Genomic DNA, 24740 nt, shown 5'->3' with positions numbered 1-24740 from the left:
ATTTGACTTTGACCAGAGATCAAGATGAATGGTTTCCCAAGAATCGCACACTTCTGTATTTTGGCAACGATTGTGGCTTGAGATAGCAATTAGAGCAAAACTCCGACAGTTCCAATTACAATTACTCAATCAGAAGTGTAGGTGAGCAGTGCCTAATCAATTCCTGGCCATCAGAACCACTTCTTCATTCACACGCCAATTCCAATTCAAAAGTCAAGGCCCGAATCCGGATGGCGGTTGGCGATTGCAGACTTCCTATTTAGATGCCAACTCCCAAAGAGATACAATTTATATAATTTCCTTATCAGATCTGCTGGATTTGGTTCATTGTTGGAAAATTGTATAATTCCCTCAAAGGCGTTAATCGAACGCGGAAAGGCCTCAATTATGGCCACAAAGCGACAATCGCTGTAGAATCGAAATGCAATCCGAAATCATTTCCCCTGCAATTGTTAAAATCAAGTACACTGCAGCGGAGATTCATAAAAAAGCGGGAAAAGTGCGACGAAGTGCCACTGGCTGTGCTTTCGATGATTGCGCGTCATAATTTAATTGCATTATGTGACGGACAAATTCGAGACAGCCACCGCTTTCTTTGTGGCGCAACTATTGCTGATGGTATTACCAGTGTTTGGTTTAGTTGCATAAACTCTTTATCAAACCCGGTTACCTTGACTAAGCTGAGCTGCCCCCACAATCAGTGACCTCATTCCGAACGCACCGTTTTTTTATTTTTAAGCAAAGTCTGCCTTCGATTGTTATCGCGCACTTAATTAGGCGTGCTTTGAGGCGATGCTCGTGTAGTTATTCTGGTACCTACAACTTTGGTCATTAGAAAGCTGCAAGGTTCTCGAGATTTACCCCAATGGAAAATCGCAGAAGAGCTCTCTAAGCTCTTCGCTGAGTGATCCATGCACCTGCTGCTCTTTTATGGCCCGCTGCGGCACTTCAATTTATTTAGCATTATTCAGTGCAATTCGATGCCGTTGCTGCGTGTCAGGCAATCGCATTAGAAAATCATTTGCCTCGACTGTTATAATTGCATTTTATTACTTCCGACAAGAACGAGAAACCCACAAAAGACCTGCAGACCTTCGGCGAGAAAAGCTATCTGACTATCTGAAGAAAGTTGCCAGCGAAGAGAGCTCTAAGAAGAGAGCTGGCGAAGAGCGGCCGTTTGGGCCATTAGCTTTCCGACTTCTACCGGTTTTTCTTCTTGGCGAAAAGAGAGTTAGTCGCTGCTGCTTCTGCCGCTGCCGACGTTGGCGACGTTTGGGCCTTCGACGGCGTGCTTCCCAGCTTGAAAACGTTTTCCGCGGCCTTCGCAGCAAGCATTCAGTGTCAAGGTGCTCGAACTGGCGGTCGCTAGCGCTCCAGTGATAAAAGCTAACGAACTCGAACTCGATCTTGCCCAGCATCGGGAATTCCTCGAAGAGTTTCGCATAAGAACGTTTAGTCAAATCACAGAAGAGGCAGTTGGGCGCTCCACTTTCGGCAGTGAGGACGTCGGTCGAGCGGTTCGCGTTGTTTCGGTTCATAAAAAACAACTAAAACTAAAAATCGAGTGTTTTGTGCGTGTCCTGCTATCCCAAGTGAAGTTTTCGAAACGGTTATCATAACTCATTTCCGAGTGCTCAAGGTAAAATTGAAAACGCGTTCTGCACATCGATTGACATTCAATGCCTGAAAAGGTGTCAATTGTCAGGCGAAAAGGATGTCTACATGTCGATCAATTAAACGAAAATGGTCAATGGATCATTAGAGAAAGCTTGGGTGAATGTCAGCACAAAAAGCATCGAGAAGATGTCACATTAGTTTCCAAGTTTCTCAGTTTTCAAGTTTCCAGTTTCAAGATAAGTCCGAGGAGCTGGCATGCCGGAAACACGGCGCGCAAAGCCCGTCAACTCCCAAATGTGCAGAATTCTGCAGGCAATTTACTTTCGGCCTGGTCCAGTCTTTTGATCCGTTGGGAATCCTGCTGGTGGCCAGTGATTTGGGTCGTTCAACGGTATGATGCGACCATTTAATGGCAATTAGCTGGGGCTCAAACGAGTCAAGACCTGAATGTCAAAGACTTTCGCTGCCTGTATTAGAACCCGAGAATCCGAGTGACAAATCTTCGCTTTGCCCTGTTACAAAATAAGCCGTGCTAAACGATGACCCAAACTGATTTATATTCCGGAGCAGCATTAGATTCGAAATGCGTTCAACAGTTAGAGCGGCGAAATCATGTTTATTGATTTCGGGTGCATAGATTAGGATAACGAATGGCTTTCGAAATGGTGCGGTTGATTTGCCGTTAGGGTCGTTAGGCTATGAAATAAAAAGTTTTGTCAAGATTTTTCCAATGCTACTTGTTTCTTTTCTTGGTTTTTGATACACCACAGCAGCCAAACAGTCAAGCAGCTAAGGGAAACTAGTTTTGTGGCTCTTTTGATAGTTGAGAAATTTCACTGGCCATTAATTGAAGATTTGTCGCTAACTTTGAGAAATTTCTGCCAGCCACAAAAAAGAATTTCTATAGAAATAACTCGAGGTGACCCACATCCGAGCGATCCAAGCGGAGCCAACTCCTTATGCCGAAGTCGATGGCCAGCGGGTGCAGTTTTCAAATTGCCAGCCATGAAATGAAGATAGCAGCCGAGCCGGGCCAAGAAGTAGTTGCCAAGTGGCTTTTGCTGGCTAACTTGCTTGCCAGCTTGCCTTTGCCTCCATCTGCGGCAACTTGCGCACATTGCTTACAGTTACACTGAGCAGCGCTTCAATTGAGATAAGCCTGGATGGCAGTTATGTCATTCCCTGGCACACTTTTCCGACTATCGACTAACAGAACAACAACAACAACCAATCACTCGCCAGCCATTCTAATTAAGTGGCAACTAGTTTTTGGCGTATTGGTGTCATAAAAGTGCTTTATCGGCAAGAAAGCAGTGGGATTAGCCCGAATTTTGAACCAGATCCGAGGAAGGCTCCTCACTTGGGTAACACTCCATAAAGCTTGGCCAAAACAAACTGTCAAATTTGGCTGTAAATATGCTAAAACTAAAAACTAGTTGTTTAACTGGCCGATAAATCCACGGACATTTATATAAATCTCCATTCGATTTGGAATTGAATCCGCAGCAGGAGCAGTTTGGCTGCCAAATGGAAATTTATGTGCATGTCCATGAGTTTGCAACTGTGGCTCTGAGGATTACTTTATTGGCCCACTAAGGCGGCTAACCCACAGCATTAAATTGTGATTTGAGTGGGCCAGTAGCTGGCGGTTTTCTCCAGCTGGGCGACCGGCTAATTAGAATGTTACCCCCACCCATCTGTTTCATTGAATTTCCTGCAAGGGGCACGCGACTCGCTTCGTTGAGCAATCCAATCCCATCCGTGTCATTGACCAGCAGCCATGAAAATTGATTTGCTCGCAGCAGACAATTGCATAATCGTTGATTATGAGGCACTCACGAAGCTCAAGACTGCAGTCGAATTCGATTAGTGCGGAAAGAAAATCAAGTCGAGAGTATATAGCTCTCTGTGATTTAACGCATATTACACGTAATGCATTTTCCATGCAGCTGGTTCGGGTTCTGAGAGTCTGAATCTGAGTCTGAAAAGAACCGCAAAAGCCACTAACGATTCAACATAAAGCATCCAACAGTTGTGTTCTCCTCCGTATCGATCGCATTGTGATCAGCGGGGCCCAATCAGAATTCCTGCTGACCATTTCAGTTAACAGCTTCAGCTTCTTGTCCAGGTGCTTTTCCCGGTAACTTTTTTTGTGTGAGTTCAGCTTGGCTTCGTCTTCCTGTGCGTGCGCCTTCTTGGCTAAGTGGCATTATTTTAATTCCTCAAGAGCCCGTGCGTGATAGCAGCGTTTAGATCTGAATGGCAGCCGTAGACCATCAACCAAATTGATTTTGCATCTATTCCTTAGCAATTAATCAAGTGCCTTCGTGCTGGTGGGCGTTGCAATTGCAACTGCACTGCAGGATAGCCCGCACTAAACCCATTATTAAAGCGTAACTGTTACTGCTAGGGCAATTAATCACGAGATAAGCATAGGAGTGGGAAGACTGTAATGCTAATTAAAAACCAAACTACCAAAACGTTACTTTTTTACCATACCGCCTCTAGAACACAGAACACAAAGGAGAGTCCAAAATGCAACTGCGGTCAATGACAAAGAAGCGAGGAGTCAGCATGATGGCGCTGCTGGGCTTAATGCTGCTTTTGGTGGACAGCTCCTCGGTGGCGGCACGCAAGTTGCCCAAGCGGCCGGCGGTGAAACCGTTGAAGACATTTCCGCGCAACAATGCCACACCGATTCCGGCAACGGGAGCGGGAGCTGGAGCGGGAATTGCGTCGCCGAACGGAAGCGAGCTACCAAAACCGTTGAGCGTTGAGCCAGCGGAAGCGATTGTCGCATCGCCACCTGGTTCAGGTTCTGCAGATTCCTCTGACTCTGTTTTTGCCCCTGTGCCACCAGCTGCTGCATCACATGCTACTACTGCAGAGACTAAGGCCGATGATCTGGGCCCCAGTCCCATGGCAACACCCAATGAGGAGGATTGCGAGCCGGATATGATTGGCTTCGAGCTTATAACAGGGTAAGTGTCACCGACAAGAAACATAAATTTTAATTGCGGGCAATTAGTTGCCCGTGGAGCAGAGACAAAAGCACGAATGTTCAGGCAGGGAGCATAAATTATACCCACGACTGCCTGTTAACACATCGTAAAGGTGGCTTCGGCTTCCCCCATTTATAATCGCCGCGATCCCACCCACCCACTTCGGTTGGCCTCCAAGAACTGTAGAACTCCAGAATTTATGTGCGTTACTTTCCGGCTAATGTTAATTCACCATCGCAGGTACGTGCTATCGGCGCCATCGAAGCAATTGGAAACGCTGCCCGGCACCCTCATGCTGACCGACTGCCTGGAGGCCTGCCAGGCCAATGAATCTTGCAGCGCGGTTAATTACGAGACGGGCCTGTGTGTCATGTTCCGCAGCACTGCCGATCAGTTGCCAGGTGAGTCGAGCTGGTGCGCGGGCAGAAAAGTTGGGGTCCTAAAACCCAAGAATGTCTTTAAGAAATGGCCTTAAAAAACACTAAATGATAACAGTAGCAACAATACAAGCTAATTACAAATAATGATCAATCAAGTTCCCAATGCAAGGTTTAAAAGTTTTTTTTTTTGTAAAAGCTCTCTAAAAAAGGGCTGTTTACGATTCCAATAATTTTAAAACGATTTACAGTTGTACACTTAGTAAAATAAATGCGACAAAAAAAAATTATAAATTATTGAATCAGGAAAAATAATTTTCTTAAGTAAAATTATTTAACTCAAAGTGAACATCTTTATATTAAGTTAATTAATTGCTATTAAGCTCAGTATAGTATTGGTCTTATAAAAAGAATTTAACTTCAAATAATGATATAACCAGAAAGTGCAAAGTAATTTTAGAAATCTGTTTTTGAATTTCTGCGTTTTAAATTTTTTTCTTGTGTAGTAACTAGTTAAAGAGCAGCCAGCTCAGTACTCGATCGCACTATCACGATCTTTGGCTCGCAGCTTGTATGTTAAATGTTTCCCGCTAATCACACGAAACGCCGCCCCCATCTGGCCATTTCTCCCCCCTTTTGCAGGTTCACTGTCCCGCTCCCAGTACCCCGTGTTCACCGTTTACGCGCAGAAATCCTGCTTCGGAGTGCGTCCCTGCTCGAAGGCCTGGTGCATCGATCGCGTCCAGGGCTACCGACTGCCGGAACGGGCCAAGGCCAGTCAAAGTGTGGCCACGCGGCGCGACTGCATCGAACTCTGTCTGGGCGAGACGGAGTTCACCTGCCGGTAAGTGCTTGGATAGGATACCGTTACACAGCAGAGCCACCCTCTTGAACTGAACCACCTCCGCCTCCTTTCACAATGCACTCCACACTAAGCACTTAACACTCTGTAGTACACAGAAAGAAATATTAACGCAAAATATACTCCATTCGATCTTAAGAAAATAACTGCTATAACAACACTAAAAGCACATACCTTCAATTTAAACTTGAAAAATTGCAATAAACGGTATTCTTAAAAATGCTTGGACCAGTTTAGTGTTGTTTTTCATCATCATAGTTCAATTTTTTGTATCAATAATAGAGTTAGTAATTTATCGTTAGGTAAATAGTTTAAAATATTTTTTTGAGTTTTATATAAATATTGAACATGTTTGTCTTTATTGTTGGTTTAGATCTGATACCAATACGAAGTACATACATACCCAATTAAAAAACTTATTATTATTTTTGGAAACATCAATTTAAGGATTTAAAAATCATATTTGTCATTCAATATATCGAATTAAACAACATGTAATTATGTTTACATTGAATTCTATGACGAAGAACGTTATCACATCCTTACAAATTTAAAATTATTCAACTTATCGTTGTAGATTTTAGGTAAACTAAAACCCAAAGCAACTTTACATTATCATATAAATTAAAAAAAACATTTAATTTTTGCATCTATAAACTTAGTCAACGCTTACTTCAAACTTTTTAAATTTAAGATAAATTTAATTTCTTCTTCTTTTCTTCTGTGCCACTCGATCCACCTGAAGATCGGCCAACTACTATGCGCACTCTGGCCTCTGCGAGCTCTCGGACATGGATCGCATTACGCTGTCGGACGAGGCAAACATCGCGGCCTACGATGGCGCCGACTATTTGGAGAACAACTGCGCGGAGGAGCCGAGCAAGCTATGCGAGTTCAAGCGCGTAGCGGGTCGCATTCTAAAGACAGTGGACTCTGTGCACCAAAATGTGCAGACTCTGGACGAGTGCCGCGACCTGTGTTTGACCGCCCCATTCCGGTGTCATTCGTACGACTACAACGAAACCGGGGAGCTGGTGTGCCGCCTGTCCCATCACAGCCGGGCCACGTTGACGGACCTCTCGGAACCGTACCTTTCCATCGAGGAGGCGGCCACCTACGAACAGTCCGCTTGCTACAATGTATCAATTGACTGCCGCTCTGGGGAGATGGTTACCAAGATCCGCACCTCAAAGCTTTTTGATGGCAAAGTGTACGCCAAGGGAGCGCCCAAGTCCTGCGCTGTGAATGTGAACAACTCACTGGAGTTCGACCTCAAGATGAGGTACAATGATCTGGAGTGCAATGTGCGACAGAGCGCGTATGGCAGGTATATGAACGACATTGTGATCCAGCACCACGACATGATTGTCACGTCTTCCGATCTTGGGCTGGCCGTATCCTGCCAGTACGACTTGACCAACAAGACGGTGGTCAACAATGTGGATCTGGGAGTTACTGGAGAGATCGAGTCCACGCTCAGCGAGGAAATCATCGTCGATTCGCCGAATGTGATCATGAAGATCACCGCACGTGACGGCAGCGACATGAAGAGGATTGCCGAGGTTGGAGATCCACTGGCTCTCCGTTTCGAAATCGTCGACGCCAACAGCCCGTACGAGATCTTTGTGAGGGAACTGGTGGCCATGGACGGGACGGACAGCGCCGAAATCACACTGATCGACGCCAACGGCTGTCCCACGGACCAGTACATAATGAGTGCCATGCAAAAGCTGGCCGGCAATCGCAAGGTGCTGCTCTCACAGTTCGACGCCTTCAAGTTCCCCTCCTCGGAGCTGGTGCAGTTCCGCGCCCTGGTCACGCCCTGCATACCGCGCTGCGAACCGGTTATTTGCGACAACGATGAGAACGGCGAGCTCAAGTCGCTGCTGTCCTACGGCCGTCGCAAGCGATCGGTGCTCAACGGCACTGATGGCGGTAAGTAAACGGTTCTTCGCGGCCAGAACAACCGAAGCCAGGGATGGCGACAGTAACGGCTATGACTAACGCCACCAAGTGACCTCTTGCAAAAGGTGGATCGAATCTCGGGGGCGGGAATGTGGAGATTCACGGATATGGCCACATGACATTCAAATGGCAGAGTTCCTTAAAAAAATTTAATAATTGTTCATCAGGTGCTTAGATAGCCAGCCAATATTCCTTGTTTTTAAAAAAAACCGAAAACATCAATGTTTTTTAAGAAGTTTAAATAATTGTTCAGTAAGTCTCTAGATAGTCAGAGATTAGTATTTAATTACAAAGAACTTTTTCTTTCAATGTAATTTTATCGACAAATTGGTTATTATAGTTGTTACTACTATCAGTTTTATAAAGTTGAGAGTGTCTTATAGATTTGAGGATAAAGACACTTTTTTTAACGTCCAATAACTTTTCAAATTTTTGAAATCAATCGATTTACCGTAGCTACAAAGATAAGGGTACTTTGAAAGGATTACAGAGTTCACCCCGTAACATATGAACTTTTGTCATTTAGTCCATGGAATTGCAATGTCAGTATTATGGTCTGCCCGGGATTTATGCACCTTCCTCGTTCAGTGGCACACCATCCCTGGTTTGGTGGCACAACAGCAACAGTTTGAAGAAAACATATTTCATTTCTTATTTGCTCTTTTTCTCCACTTCTCTTTGCTCGCCTGCAATTTTTTGTTTTGTGCTTTTCTGCTTGATGGATGCGCTGCTACCTTTTCACAGTTGAGCTGGCCATTAAGTCGGAACGCCAAAAACGTGATGTGAGTCATCAGGCGGCCGGCGATGAGAACATTCTGCTGGTGCAATCGATACAAATCACCGATAAGTTTGCCTTCAATGGCGCCGATTCTTCGGGAGGCTCGGAAAGCGGTGGTCTGGATGGCCTGGCCAAATTGCAACTGGATCTTGGCACCAAAACGGACACTTGCATAAATGGCTATGGTGAGTTGAGAGGGGATCAGTTGGGATCACTTGGGTTATGTGTAGCGCGGTGGCAGTCGGTGAAGTCGATCCGGCTCTATCTTTTTGGTATAGCTGAGCTGAGCGTGGCGAATTGATTTGCTCTAATCGCGTGCCGTCGCGCCATCTAGCCTCTAGAAGTAAAAAGCACTTGCCGACTGACTGCCCAGCTAATTAAATAAGCTCTTAAATTTTCTTCAACTCTTTTTACAACTCTATCCAGGCTTCATAATTGCCGGGGCTCTATTCCTGCTGCTCCAGCTTACAGTCATTGCTGTCTGGGACAATATGCAGAAGCGAGCGTTACACAAGCGGTAAGAACGTCAAAGCCAGTGAATGGCCTTTAAACAAGCCAAGAAGTTGAAGAGATACAGATGGAAATGGAAATGGAGACGAGACGGAGATGGTGGACATGGAGAGGAAAACCGAGCTGCAGGTGGAGTGCCGGCAGAAACTAGCATAAAATTCTACTTAGCTCAAAACTTAGCACCGCTCATAATTTAGATAGTTGATGTACGATCGAGTGATGGAGAATGGAGAATGGACGCCCTTCCCCGGATTTTCCGCCATAGAGCTGGACTCCTCTGTGAAGGGTTGCCCTTAGGAACAACCCGTAGCTTAATATTTATACCTATACCCATACCTATACCTAACATGTGTATGCGCGTTTATGCGCCCCTTCTATAAGACTTACCGCTAAGACTTCTCTGAATACGGCGACATACTATCAGCTTAAGACTCGGAACTCGGAAAGTAAAGCTCCTTAGTTGTAGTGCGAACCATTCAAACCTCTCAAGCGAGCTTCGAACTGACAACCATTGCTCGTTTAAGAGGTTTGACTGTCTACTAATACTTAAATACTAAAACTTAATGCTTATAATGTAATGCTAGGCCCAATCGAACACATAAACACAAAAATGTAACAAGAGACAAAACTTCAGATGCTATAAAAGGTAAATAAACATATTAGAAAGATACTCGTTTGCATTCGCATTTTTTTACCGGGATTTGGTTGGTCGCGGAAAACAAAATTTGCCCGTCACTGTCAATGTCAATCGATCGACAATCGACTGCGACTTGACTTCGACTCTAACAAGACCAAAACCTCAAGCCTCGGCCATGATTGTTGGTTTTGGCCTAATCAACGTTGATACAAATCAATCAAGAGCAGCGCTTTGAGTCCCAGTGCTTAGGTTTCTTCCCTCAATGCAATGGGTGCAACACTACACTCACCAGGTGGAAAATTGGCCCGAGTGAAACTGAACCTTGGCTAAATGGCCCTGAGTCCGGCTAAACGAGCTGCCTGCAGTAAAAGTGACAAACTAATTGGGCAAGGAAATGAGGGCCATGAATTGCAGGTAAACAACTTTATTAACATGATTTCACCCACATTCGGAACGCAGGCAGCAAAAAAGGGTTAGCTTGAGTGGGTGGTGTCGGCCTGGCTTTTACTCTTGATATGTGTGGAGGCATTGGAGCAACCTAAATTAAGTTACTTTATATGTTTTGTGAAATAAGCAAATAATGCATGTTCTTTGTACCCAGTAAAGATGTTAGGTAATCATAATTGGAAAAAGAAATAAAAAGATACAAACAACAAATTTAAAACCCCATTTTTATACCCTTGCAGAGGGTATTATAATTTCAGTCAGAAGTTTGCAACGCAGTGAAGGAGACATCTCCGACCCTATAAAGTATATATATTCTTGATCAGCATCACTAGGAGAGTCGATCTAGCCATGTCCGTCTGTCCGTCCGTCTGTCCGTCTGTCCGTCCGTTTCTACGCAAACTAGTCTCTCAGTTTTAAAGCTATCTGCATGAAACTTTCCCAAAAGTTGTCTTTCTATTGCAGGTAGTATATAAGTCGGAACGAGCCGGATCGGACGACTATAGCATATAGCTCCCATAGGAACAATCGGAAAAATAAATGAAAAAAAATTAGAACTTTGCTGTTTTTAAATTCTTTTTTAGTTCTTCGACATTTAGTAATGGTTTAATATTTCAGAATTATGGTTTAAATTTTATCAAAATCGGACGACTATAGCATATAGCTCCCATAGGAACAATCGGAAAAATAAATGAAAAAAAATTAGAACTTTGCAGTTTTTAAATTCTTTTTTAGTTCTTCGACATTTAGTAATGGTTAAATATTTCAGAATTACGGTTTAAATTTCATCAAAATCGGACGACTATAGCATATAGCTCCCATAGGAACAATCATAAAAATAAATGAAAAAAAATTATAGCTTTTCTGTTTTTTAATTTTTTTTTAGTTCTTCGAGATATAGTAATGGATAAATATTTCATCAAAATCGGACGACTATAGCATATAGCTTCCATAGGAACAATCATAAAAGTAAATAAAAAAAAATTATAACTTTGGTGTTTTTAAATTTTTCTATAAGTTCTTCGACATATAGTAATGGATAAATATTTCAGAATTACGGTTAAAATTTCATCAAAATAGGACGACTATATCATATAGCTCCAATAGAAATAATAAAATTATATAAAATAACTACCTAATAATGAGCTGCAAATCATCATTGCTTTAATGTTTTTAGACATATACGCAAGTAAATCATAATTTTAATGCTTTCAAAAATATTTAATTCTTGCAATAGCTGCAAGGGTATATAAACTTCGGCTTGCCGAAGTTTGCTTCCTTTCTTGTTCAATTTACTTTTCAGAAAAGAAAATAACAATAATTTTGCAGAAAGGAAGAAAGCCATAATTATCAAATCATAAAATCGTTAAATCTTCTTAAGTTAGCATTTTATAACCGAAAGAGATTTATATTGGAAAGGCTGCAATTTTTATAGAAATTAAAACGCTATTTGGCTATAAAAATAATTAAATAAATATATCCTTTTTCTGACCACCTCACCATTATTTTTTTTATATGGCTAAATAGGCATTGCAAGTCTGATACTTTCTTCAAGCCATTCTTCAACTGCGCCTAGATATAGTCACCATAATTTTTAGTCATAATTATTACTGATTTTTTATCAACCCATCTTAACATGGAAGTCAAGCCAAGAACAACAAAAAAAAAAGGCAGGCGGCAGGCAGGAGCGGGCAAAAAACAATTTGAAAGGAAATGTTTAACATTATCTCAAATCTGATGCTTTGAACTCGGCGCGAGTTAGCGAACATGAACATGAAAAGTTGCCAAGTCAAATGCTGTCACTGACATGGCCATCCAAATTTAGACAAAGCCAGCGGAGCCAACTCCTCGAGACTCGAGACTCCTTTTTCTGGCATTCAGCATCCAGCATCTCGTTTCTAATGTCCCCGAGACTTCTGTGCTCCCCTGCATAGCGAAAGTCTTTGAACACTTTCCGTGGTTGCGATGCACAGCATCCGTTTGGCTGGCTGGTTGGCTGGCTGGCGTCTTTCTATTTTTCTATATTTTTGTCACCGCGGGACTCGCGAGGCATGGAGGCACACGCATAACATAAATTCTGCAATGCGTATTTCAAAAATTGCAGCCTTAGATGTGTCGTATGCTCTTATAAGGAGCCGAACAGAGGCCTTGGCCATTCAGTTGTCCGCTGGGCAAATGTTTATGTCAAACGCGCAGCAAATAAAGTGCTCGGCTTGACAATGTCCGCCGGCAATGTCAACAGATGGCCCTTGGGGACCAACAATCTGGGTGGGTAGCCAATTTTTGTTTGTTTTTTCGTGACTGCTGCTTCAAAATCTTTATGAATTGCCGCAAAGACAATGCCCCCTGACGGAAATGCAACTTACAGGCATTCGCAACTCATTTCGTTAATTTCGTTGGTAACACATAAAGCCAAATTGAAAGGGGTAGAAGGCATAATTGATAAGAATTAAAAAATAACACTATTTACTGGAATCACGCACGCAGAGGCAATACCCGAAACGGTCTAGATTGGGCCAAGATTGATTTGGGAGCATCAAGTGGCTAACTCAATCGTTAGTGGCATTGCGGTTCTTTTATTTTCTTTTCTATTATTTCACTCCAACAGCGGCAGCATGGAAAATGCATTACGTATAATGTGCGTTAAATCACGAAGTTCAGCTTACAGCCCAGATATGTATATGGAGTTTGCCACGGTCTGCGATTGATTTCCGCACTAATCAGATTCGAGTTTAGCATTGATTTTTCACTTTGAGCTGTTGAAGAATGCCGAGTGTGCACACCGAGAAAAACGTTAATTTTTTAAAAAAAATTTTAAAGTCTTGTTGTCTTACATAAATGGCCTTTAAATGTTTTTCTCCAGATATTATAAAAAGATTAAATTGCTCACTGAACCGTGCTGCGATAATAACATGACTTGATCAAGCTTTTTTTGGCTGATTAGAACTTTTTTAAGATTTAATTTCTGTTTCCAGTGTACTCCCATAAGCAACGATGATGCAATTGCTTGCCTGCAAATCGATTTGCATGCCTGCTGCCGATGCCGATGCCGCTGCCATTGCCATTGCCAGCTTTGTTCAGTATGGTCAATGACACGGTGGAGTCATTAGCAAATCGCCGAGAATGAGTCGCGTGCCAATGACAGTACCGTTCAGTTTTCCTCGCAAAGAATTACACAAAAGCGGGCCACAACACTTGGGCGTGAAGAGTCACAGATGGAAATTCTAATTACTCGATTTCTTGTTGACTCCACTGACTTACATGAGCAAGAACAAGTCGAGTCGAGTCGAGTTAAGTCCAGCCAAGCCTAGAGGCTGGCGAAATTTGCAGTAAAAATGTTCGGTTTGCCCCACTCAAATTACAATTTAATGTTGTGGGTCAGTCGCCTTAGTGGGGCAATAAACAAAGTTCCAGTCGAAGTCCGAATTCGAATCCAAGTCGCCAAGTCGCGGATTCCTCGCATCGGGCTACATAAATCGACAGTGTGCACAGCAAATGCACACAAATGTTCAAGTGATTCTGTGTGCCGCAGGGAGTGGGGCGGATGGATTTTCGCTATATCTATTCTTCCTTTTTTCTAGCTTTTCCAGCATTTACAATTGCTGCAGCTCGCGGTGCGCTTTTTGGCTGCGAATTTGGACCCAAATTCAAATTCAGATTCCAATTCCGACTCGAATTCAGGTTTGTTGGCGATTTATTTAGGCAAATAAACAAATGGCATGTGCAGAGTGTTAATTTATCAAGTTGCCGGCGCACAGTATTGAAAATAAGTGCGAGAAAATCACTTTGCCACGGCGAAATTCCCCGCTCGGCGACTCAGATTCCCAGATGCCTAATGCTCAGATGCTGTCGGATGGCATATTTATGGCCCGGCTGCTCATTTTGTCAGCCCAAAGTGCCTGCCATATATCAGAGGAGCATATCTCATTACTTTGTGATATTGCCAATGCATTTTGTCTGACCCAATAGACACCTACAAATAATGAAAAGGACGGCAATGCGACATGTTGGAAAAGATTTGGCAAACCGACAGGATTTCTCCCGACTACAGAAAACGCTGAAAAAAAACCTGAAAACAACGAGAGATAGGTGGCAAAGCAACGAAAGACCTAAGTGACAAACTTGCTTCTCGTATCTCTGAAAATACGCGTCGACAGCGAAAACATTTTTTTCTCGTACTTATTGGATTAAAATTCCGAATTCTGTAAGGAATGCAATTGTAGAAGCAGAACATCTCCAATCATAAAACGACTTAAGCAACGAAATTGGACAACAAAAAATTCTTTATTTTATAGAAAATAAATAATAATAAATATATAAAATACTTAAGTTGGATTTAGTTTTTACCATCAAAATGTCCATCCAATAATTATTCTATTCAACATAACATGATATTACTATTTCCGACATCTCAAGCCCAATTTGTGTATCAGACATGGTATAACAAATCACTCAAACCGTAGACCATTAACAAAGAAAACTCATACATTGTAATAGAGAGCAATAAATTCATCAATTAGGATCTTTGGGAGGTCGGTCTCCTTCAATACAAGGCACACCGCATTAAATGAATTTTCCTATAATTTATTGTTGATCTTTAGACCTCATTATAATGCACCTCCAGTCGCGCAGCTCAGTTTGTGCTTAAACGGGCTGTTAATGAACTTGGCCACTTATATTATTCGTAAGCAAAAGATCTTGTGGTGCTGACCAGCATACTGACGAGTAATTCTTCGGCTGATGCTGTAATAGTGGATGAAAATAAGTTCAGAGAACCCTTTTCAACGGGCTAGGCACGTAGCCAAGAAATTTGTCAACCGAAGATGGGGAATTTACAAATTTGTAAGCGATGCAAATAGCGACGTTTTGTTCAAATGCCAAGTAAAAAACGCTGACAGATCGTCCAGGGAATTTGTGATTGGGACTAATTCCGTTTGTGCTGGATTTGTTGGGTTGCTGGAAATATCAATGGCAGCCGCGAGTGCGAGAAAATGGAATAAAATGGTCTTTGTTTGCCAAGGTGAATGCCACGCAGTGATTCGCCTCACAGGCGCACATCAATTGTTCGATCTTTATTGGCCGCTTTTCAATTCGAAGGCAGTTTTCTGAGCCGGCACCGAAGGCATCCAAGCGAAAGTTTTTCCTGTTGTTCTGCTGGCTCTTTGGCTGGGTGGCATAAATTACAAAATAAGTTAGACAATTGTTGGGGAAAACAACGTCAGTGAAGGAAAGACGACGACAAAGTCGCCAGCAACTTAACTCTCGTTGATAATCTGCACAAAACTGGGGGCCCAGTTTAGCCCGACTGTCGGCTAATTGTCTGCAATTGTTTCATAACCGTTGCCTGACCCAAGTCAAGTGACCCAAATCCGCTGACCATCCAGCCGCATCCAGCAGAGATTTGCGTTGTATCCGGAATGAGAATTAAGTTTTCTTTTCTTTTTTTGTCAGTCTGCGTGTGCGGCCGAAACGAAAACCCAGCGTAATTGTGTAAGAATTTTCTGCGCATTTGATGAAAAACAGAAATCAGAAAACTAACCAAACGAATTTTTCAGCGCATAGTAAAATCTTTTCCGGGCATTGAGAATTTTCAGAGTTTTGTCTCACGAAATGCCAACGGTTGAACTCCGTTGTCGAACTGGAAGATGACACCGAGCATTGTCCGCACGAGGAGACATTCACTCATTCCATCCCAGCCTATTCGATTCCAATGCAATCCCACCCCAGTTCATCCTATACCATACCATCACAAAGGCTTTCTCTGCTGGAGCTTCGGAGATCCCTCTCATCTGCTAGTTGGGGCACGTTCGCCGCATGTCAGTCTAATTTGCTGACATGATTATGATTTTGCTGGCGAACCAACAGAGAGCAAAATTGCACAAAACTTTAGTACAGTTTATGGGTACAAGATGTGTTTTATTTCATAATATTATTGCATGAAATGGCAGTCCAATAAACAGAATAATAGACACACATAACGCTATCGCAGAACTTTTGGTAGCCTTTCTTTAGAAACATACCCCTTATAATTATGTTTATTTGTTTATTTTGACTATAAAATTGTTTCTAGTCGAATAGGAATCGGAAAATTTTAAGCCAGCAATTCCCTGGGGAGGGTGTGCAATGGTTTCAAAAGAGAACATAATTTTTAAATTCCATAAACCATATTGATTGGTTTAGTTAGACTTAAAAATTAAGTAGCCCGGGTATGCTATAGCTTCCATTTATAACAAATACTTTCAAGGTATTTTTCGCTGTGTGATGTTTGGACTGGGGAGGATGGGGCCAATGTCGGCAAGTGAATGGCATTGCCTCATAAGCCGACGAGATGGGCTCTACCAATTTGGTTTGCCGACCAGTTGTCCAGGCGGCTTCCCTGGAAACGTAACCCTCCTGGTCTCCAGATCCGAGGCGATCTGCTCCGATCTGAACCACTCTGATTTGAAGGCCTCCTGCTGCTTTGTTTGTTTGATTCCGCGCGGATTGATGTCGGCGGCTTATGTCGACCATCTTGGCTGCTGGTTGAAAGCATTTGAGCCATTTTTAGGCGGAAGTCGCTGCCGCTGAATTGGGCGTGACATAGTTACATTTATTAATGCTAATATTCCGTTTAGCCGCGCATTCCGCGGATATGAAAATGAATAACCGTTCTTGGCGCGGCGTTGAATGAATTATTCTTTGGCGAAAAGTCTGCTACATTCCCAGCCAAAAAGAGAACGAAAGAACTAGAGACAGCGTATTCTCTTAAAAACTCTCTTCTTCCTCACAATAAGCCAAGACAACCTTCGTTACTCTTGCAGAACTTTTGCCAGAAGAAGAAGCTTTTCTAACACCTGAAGCTTCCTATTCTTAATTCTTGTTCTCGTCGGAAGCAATAAACTGCAATTATAGCCGTGGAGCCGAATGATTTTTTTCTGCCCCAGCGCATGCCACGCAGCTTCGGCATTGAATTGCACTGAATAGCGCCAAATTGAAGTCCCACAGCGGGTTCTAACAGAGCCGAGGGCATTAGCAAAAGGCAGGTGCACGGATCACCCGAGATGGGTTCTGGAATTGCCTGGGAAGAGGAAAAGATTCTTCACGGGACGGCTCATGACTCACAAGCACCATGCAGCTTTCTAATGACCAAAGATGTAAGTACCAGAGTAACTTCACGAGCATTGCCTCAACGCACGCCTAATTAAGTGCGCGATAACAATCGAAGGCAGAGTCAAAAAACGGGGAGTTCGGAATGAGGTCACTGTGTGCTCAGCGTAGTCAAGGCAACCGGGGTTCATAGAGTTTATGCAACTAAACCAAACACTGGTAATACCATCAGCAATAGTTGCGCCACAAAGAAAGCGGTGGCTGTCTCGAATTTGTCCGTCACATAATGCAATTAAATTATGACGCGCAATCATCGAAAGCACAGCCAGTGGCACTTCGTCGCACTTTTCCCGCTTTTTTATGAATCTCCGCTGCAGTGTACTTGATTTTAACAATTGCAGGGGAAATGATTTCGGATTGCATTTCGATTCTACAGCGATTGTCGCTTTGTGGCCATAATTGAGGCCTTTCCGCGTTCGATTAACGCCTTTGAGGGAATTATACAATTTTCCAACAATGAACTGATAAGGAAATTATATAAATTATATCTCTTTGGGAGTTGGCATCGAAATAGGAAGTCTGCAATCGCCAACCGCCATCCGGATTCAGGCCTTGACTTTTGAATTGGAATTGGCGTGTGAATGAAGAAGTGGTTCTGATGGCCAGGAATTGATTAGGCACTGCTCACCTACACTTCTGATTGAGTAATTGTAATTGGAACTGGCGGAGTTTTGCTCTAATTGCTATCTCAAGCCACAATCGTTGCCAAAATACAGAAGTGTGCGATTCTTGGGAAACCATTCATCTTGATCTCTGGTCAAAGTCAAATAACTACCGAATGTTGTTGGACAACGTTTACATTCACAGTTTGTTGCTCCCGCTTATCAAGCCCAGATTTACTGAGGCGGATGGCCCAAAGATATGTATATCAACACTCGACCGCTAGGAGGAAATGGATTTTTATGGGCCATCTACTGATTTTTGCTGTTCTTTTTCTGTTTCTGTGTCACTTGATATTTAAATATTTGTTTGCATTCTATGTCCCAGAAACTGTGCCAAGTTTTGCTGGAAGAAAGACTAAGAGTGTTGAAAGTGACGGAACAACCTCGGGGTGTTGCTCTGATCTTGTCCCGAGTTTCGAGGTTCGTTTGCAGAGCAAACAAAGTAAATGCCATTGAGTGACATGCAAATTTCCTTTCGATTTTTCGCACATTCTCTGATTGCTGCGTGGGCTGTTTCTGTTTCTACCTCCCATTTCCATTCGATCAGCAGCAAGAGTTTATGTTTCCTGCATTAAATAGAAGAAACTTGCTGTGCAGTTCGTTTATTCGTCACGTGCCTCGATTGTTTGCAATTAAATTGGTCTCCACCTCAGATTCGTTTTTACCTGGACTCCATTTTGAATTTGCTCATTACAAGTGGGGCAGGTTTCACATTCTTTAATGCATTTTGGTGGAAACGGAATGGGTTACTTTCACGGATAAGATTTTGGCGAAATGTAAAGGATTTCGATGGCACGCAAATATAAATTTGTAAGTCATCAATTTTTCTGTGGAGTTTCTCCAGATTTCAGCATGTAATCAAGGATTTAAGATATGAAGTCAGGGAGGAGTGAAAAGATCCCTTATTGACGATAAGAATCGCACGCATGATGAAAGAGAGCGCCAAAGGCGTCAACCTGGTGAGCCCGTTTCGAATCGAAAGATGCAGTTTAAGAGTGTGTAATGGTAACGATGTCTCCTCTAATTGCATCGCCATTTGATTTGTTTTGTTTCACTTTTCAATGGTTCCCTATGGATCTTTCTAATTGCAGCTTTCTAAGCAGAAGGGAATAAAAAGCATTCTAAAAAAATTTCACTCTTAGCAAGTGTCTTGTTTGGTCTGTGCCACTGACTGACTGTCAACGCCTTCGTCTTGGTCTCGGAGTACTTCGTTTGGATGTGGTCTTGGCTTGGTCGGCGGCATAAAACTGTCAACGAGCGTTTAACCCAGTTAACGCCCTGAACCGACGACAACTTATTCTTGTGCTTGGACTGCGAATTCAGCACTTTGCACTCAAGTTGGGATCCGTTCGACACGATACCATGGCCACAAAAACGGGCAAAGTGTAAAAACAAAGCCTAGTGATGAGGGAGTAGAAGGTGGTTTGGGGCATTGCCAAAGATAAGAGAAGACACAGAATGACTGAAGTTGAAGTTGAGTGATGGCTCCACCTCGCCAAGAAGGGGCGGTGGGCGGTGCGGAGGTGTTGATTGTGGCCAGCGGATATTGGCGCACCCAGGAGGAGGAGGGCGTCTTAAGATTGACCGATGTCTGGCTGTGGTTCTGGTTCCTCAGTTTCCAACTGAAGCTCACTGCTCACTACTCAAAAGAATTCTGAGCGCGGTGAAAGTTGCCATCTCCAACTTCTCCATCTCCTTCAGCATCCACATCTTCTACTTTTGCATCAGAAAACACGACAACAGCAGCTTGTTGAAATTCTGGTCCCAATAATGACACTTAAGCGATGCACTTTTTTCGTAATATGAATTTTCCTGTTTGCCGCCACTGCCTCCCACTCCCCGCCATCAATTACAGCCGCGAATGGAAGAATGGAAGTCAGTGGTTTCGGAGGGGAAGGTGTAGTCCACCTGAGCTGCAACTCAATCACCGACCAACATTCAACTGCCATCGGCAGCTTCTGCTTCTAATTGCCGCACTTTTTGCTCCTGCTTAGCCTGGCCAGAGTTGGGATTGGGATGCCATGATGCCATGGGTTAAGGAGAGGGTTCTGTGTCCAGTGTCCAGTGAGTTATGGAGGTCGCATCTGCTCGATTGTTCTATCAAAATGGAGAGGGATTGGAAAGCATTTCTCCTTCTTTGGCTCTCCATGGTAGAGAGATTCCGAGGAATACTTCGATGTGGAGCTAGGCAAATTGGGGGTTTCATATTCCCATCATCAATTCCTGCGCTGATGAGTACCGACATATACACATTGAACAGGTGAGCAGTGATGCAGTGATGCAATCTCCCTGCCAGCGAGGCTTCCACTTTTAATTTACAATCCCAGAGTCTGCTATTAGCGACGCCATTGCAGCAAGTTATGGAGATCGAGATGGAGAAATGGGATGCGGAAGGGGATGTGTAGTGATGACTATTCTCCCAATATTTGCTCTGGGCGTTGGCACACCAGCTCGCCAAGTCGCCAACTCGTGGCTTCCTCTGCCAAGCCGAACCCGAAATGCAGTTGTCTTTGGAGTGAATGGGTACTTGCTCAGATTCAGATTCAGTCTCAGTCTTAGTCGCTGCAAATGAAGGGGTGTGCCTGGCATGGTCATGGATGACGATGGGATGGGGAAGTGGAGGAGGAGAATCTGGCTTCGAGAAGGCAGCACGAGGCGTGCGACATGCAACACAAGCCAATCAAGGCAACTGTCAATGGAGGCAACACCTGTTTCTGCTCCTCCTTCCATGGATGCATTTTCTCCACCTGCAGCGACCTTGAGTCGGAGGAGTTGGCTCCTGCTGGAGACGAGTTGATGAACTGCCTGGTCCAGATTCGCATCTTGCGGGTGTGCGAACCGGTATATTGGAGCAATATCCATCAATTTCCACAGCGCGGCACTTCGCAAAGTAAACAGATTGTTGATATCCACTTGGCTCCAGATTAGGTTCTGAAAACGATCTTAGCACCGCCCCAATCTTTTCCATTTATACTCTCATCAATTTGCACCAATTTTCACATGCCAGAAGGCAGAGAAGAGGACCTGGAAGTTCGGCTGCCATATTCAGCTACACAAAAGGGGCATTGCCTTGGAAATTTATGACCGCTTCGCCTATTGCATGCACCATGCAGCACGAAGTGGAACGGAGCCACAAACACCCATCCAACCCACAAGAACGGCCATCCCGACCCAAAACTGTTACACTCGGCTAATTGATTTATGAGAGCAGGTTTCCAAAATATTTGCAATACAAACAGGGGCTAAAATGCACTTTATATGGCAGAAGTATTCTTTATGTGGGTGTGTTTTGCGAACAGAAACTCGTAGAAAACCAGAAGAGCACTCGTGGCAAACATGTCGCATGGAAGGAACAAGTTCCCGAGTGTTTCCCACAGCTACAGGAAGTGTTCTCTGCCTAACGCATGCCAAAAATGGATCCCCGAGGACAAGATAGCCTTGGACTTTAAGACTTGGACGACCAAAGCGAGCCCGAACTCAAACCCAAACTCCACCATGATCCCAAAGTGATCACGATTATGATGATCATTGGGCGATTGCGGGAATTGAGCATCGAGTGGGCAAAGACAGGTTGGTGGCATTCGGATTAGGATGGGGATGGTGGCAATGTCCCCACTCAGAATTCGAGGAGTGGGTGAAGGAGCAGGAGCTTTGGTCGTTGTATATTGTTTCTGCGTTGTAACTGTCACCTGGTGGCAGTTTCCAGTTGCCAGAGTTGGCAGAAATTATATTAAATGGGTATTTGGGGAGTGCACACGCCGCGACATCCGTGTTTGGTGTCTTTGCACAATGGGCCATTCCGAGCTACGTCGAGGGGAACAGTGGGGTTTAAAACAGAAGCCTGGAGTACCTATGACTGGAGAGACAATCCCTCTTAAAGAACACCAATTTGGCAGTGTTATTATTATTACAGCATCTGGGAATATTCTTCTAAAACTCTAACATCTCTGTTCCCAGGTAACTCCTTCGCTGGAATTCATGGCCACTTGCCATGATGGACACGTGCCAGGCAAATTCTTCTCCTTCACAAGTCTTTGTAGTGGAGGCTCTGACTATTATGATGGATCTTCGGGGATGACACGACACTTAACAGCGGCATTGTGGCATTGGTTGCTGTTCGGGCAGCAATTTAGGAGGAGAGTACGAGTATTTAATGCCGCTGCCTCTTGCGGGAACTTTGGAACTGGAGGCAAGCGACTGATTTATGACAGCGCGAAAGAGTGGAGTGAATGGTCTGTTGGTCAAGGGAACGATGTTGGGGAGGGGATCTCGCATCAGAGGGCAATTTGAGGCGGGCGTGGCGCCTCAAAGGAGGCTGCTGCCTGGCAAGAGGTCCCACCTGAATCCGAATCCGAGTCCAGTGTACAGTGTACGGGCCTATTACGTGATGATGTAATATTTCTTCGAGTCGTTGGCACTTTTATTGCGAAAAATGTTGCATAAATCAAGGCAGCAATAAACGTATAGCCCCGGATGCCTGGTGGATCCCCATTTTATTCGATCGCTGAGGGAAACAGGATGCCTTAAATTTTTCATTTGCACCCAGCAATAATTTGCACTGGGAAATTGGTGGTGGCTTTATCATCCTCACTCCATGGCGCTTTTCAATTGCATTTTCCGAATTCGACTGCGTCATCCTATGGAATAAAAATTGTGGAATAGCGGAGCTGATCGGAACTCATTCATTCATCTGATGATTGTTTGGCGGACTGCTCTCATCAACCGAGCTACGATAATCAGCAACTTGCCAATGCAACTTTGTAGCAGACTTCCTCTTACCCCATTTGTCCCCTGGAAAACTCGACCCACGCGATCCTTAAGTTGGCTCCGCACATTAGCAAGCAAACGTCTTCCGAGATGCAGATGCTCGTTTCATTAAGATCTCAGCAGCAGATGTTGATTGCGGAGATGAGAGATGATGTAGCGGAGGAACGTGATTGTCATTACATCCGAACGAAGCTGGACCTGGATCTGCAGAATGGAAGCCTACGCAGAAGGCAACTATAAAAGGATAAACCCTGGGCAGAAAGGCAGATTGCGAAATGCAAATAAAACTGATATTGATTCAGATTGCCGTTTTAAATGAAGAAATGACGGGGGAGCCATTCATGTTGTATGGATCAGTGGGTTATCAATCAACTCGAAGGGGATTATCGCTATTGTTAATGGGTATGCAAATGGTATGCAAATGTTCACAGGTAATTGCATACAATGATAGTTATTAGCATGTATTTTCCTTTTTCTTAATGTTACGAGAGGGTAACACTCTCCCGTATTCATCCATAGGAACTAATATTCCTGGTTCCTGCACTTCTCTTTGATCTCCATGGTCACGATTCAGGGGCAATACCGGAATACTACTCTAGTCCAACGCCTTTTAAGTGGGCCAGTGACTCCTAGACTGACTTGATTAAAATGTCAAAACACGCCGAAGGGCAGACCGTGTTGGATAACCCACTTTATTTATTATGTCCGATATAATTAAGCTAATTTCTGTTCAGAACGGAACTTCGAGAAGAGGGCTGGGCCACTGTGGGCGTGCCACTGGCCCCGAAATATATCGCATCGTGAGCCATGAAGATCTTCGAGAGCACTTCCCATTTGCATTTCTATTCTTCTTATTTCTCATTGCGTGATTCGGCAACGGATTCTTGGCATTTCGAACACCTTTTTGGGTGTCCAAAGGGGAATCGGAATGGGAATAGGCTGGAAGGTAAAGGGTCAGAGACTGACAAAACTTTAAACAAAGCCACACACAAACCAGAGAGCAAATTATTGGGCAGACTTGGCCTGAGACTTGGACAAAAAGATGGAGTCGAGGGAGTAGGCAGGGGATACTGCTTTTTGATGTTCGGTAATTGGCGGTTTGGCAGCACGCGAGCCGAAAAACAGAAGTAGAGTTGGCGGAGGAGAGTTTTAGGAGCTGGACAAGAGGTCTGCTCTTCCGACAGCCGACGCTCTGCTGAACCCAACTGAACTGAAGTCTTAGTCTAAGCCCAAGTCCATACCCTCGGAATGGTAACGAGCGAATTTCGGGATTTCGGCGTGACGCGCTTTCTGTTCTTCAGGGGGAACCCCTTTTCCACCTGGCGAAGAGAAGAACTAACTAACTAGAATCTAGTTCTTTGGATGTCGCTGTGGTCTAGCTTATGTAGCCATGTAGCTGTTCCTGCCGTCTTCTCATTTCATAATAATTGGCAGTTTTCAAATGTTCTTTCGCTTTTGATTTTGCTTCCACTTCTGGCTTATTTCGGATTCTATTTGTATTTACAGTCCCCTGTAAATGTCGCGGTTTTCCCGCAGAGGGTTAGCGGTGCTGTGTTCCGTTGAACTTCGGCCAGAGATCCGAGATCAGACATTTTTGTGGGCAATCTCGCTGGGAATCCAGAGCAGGCATCCGCCGCAAATAAAGTCGGCAGTTTATAGGCGTGAAAACTAATTAGACAGCGGGCTCAGTCAGGAGTCAGACTGTACAATAAATAAGCACATTCGAGGGCAGGGGCATCTAGTTCTAGAAGTTCTCCTCCTTTATTTGTGGGTTTGTTTGGCTTGGCGGCTAATGAGCAAATGCAAATCACGGCTCTAACCGCTAAGTGTGAGTCCAGCCCCCTCCCTATCCCTGCATTGAGTGGGCGGTTTGGGGGCAGCGCTGTTTGCCGTTCTGGAATTGTCCGCCATCCGAAATCCGCCAACCTCCGACCGCCAACAGATGCCAGATTAGCATTTAAATTGCAGTTACA

The 24740-nt window shown here is 44.0% G+C and overlaps 1 protein-coding gene across 1 annotated transcript; it reads left to right on the top strand.

Annotated features, from left to right (window-relative positions):
• Positions 1-1304: 1304 nt before the first annotated feature.
• LOC128266367 (uncharacterized) lies at positions 1305-9772 on the top strand. The gene is made up of 7 exons (XM_053002851.1): positions 1305-1639; positions 4126-4598; positions 4860-5020; positions 5639-5840; positions 6604-7793; positions 8568-8786; positions 9028-9772. The coding sequence occupies exons 2-7, from the start codon at positions 4153-4155 to the stop codon at positions 9120-9122; spliced, it is 2313 nt and encodes a 770-aa protein (XP_052858811.1). The 5' UTR covers positions 1305-1639; positions 4126-4152; the 3' UTR covers positions 9123-9772.
• Positions 9773-24740: the final 14968 nt, after the last annotated feature.

Source organism: Drosophila gunungcola, chromosome 3R (assembly GCF_025200985.1).
Source record: "Drosophila gunungcola strain Sukarami chromosome 3R, Dgunungcola_SK_2, whole genome shotgun sequence".
Taxonomy (NCBI): domain Eukaryota; kingdom Metazoa; phylum Arthropoda; class Insecta; order Diptera; family Drosophilidae; genus Drosophila; species Drosophila gunungcola.
The sequence above is the reverse complement of the archived record's forward strand: the minus strand, read 5'-3'. Positions and strand labels throughout refer to the sequence as shown.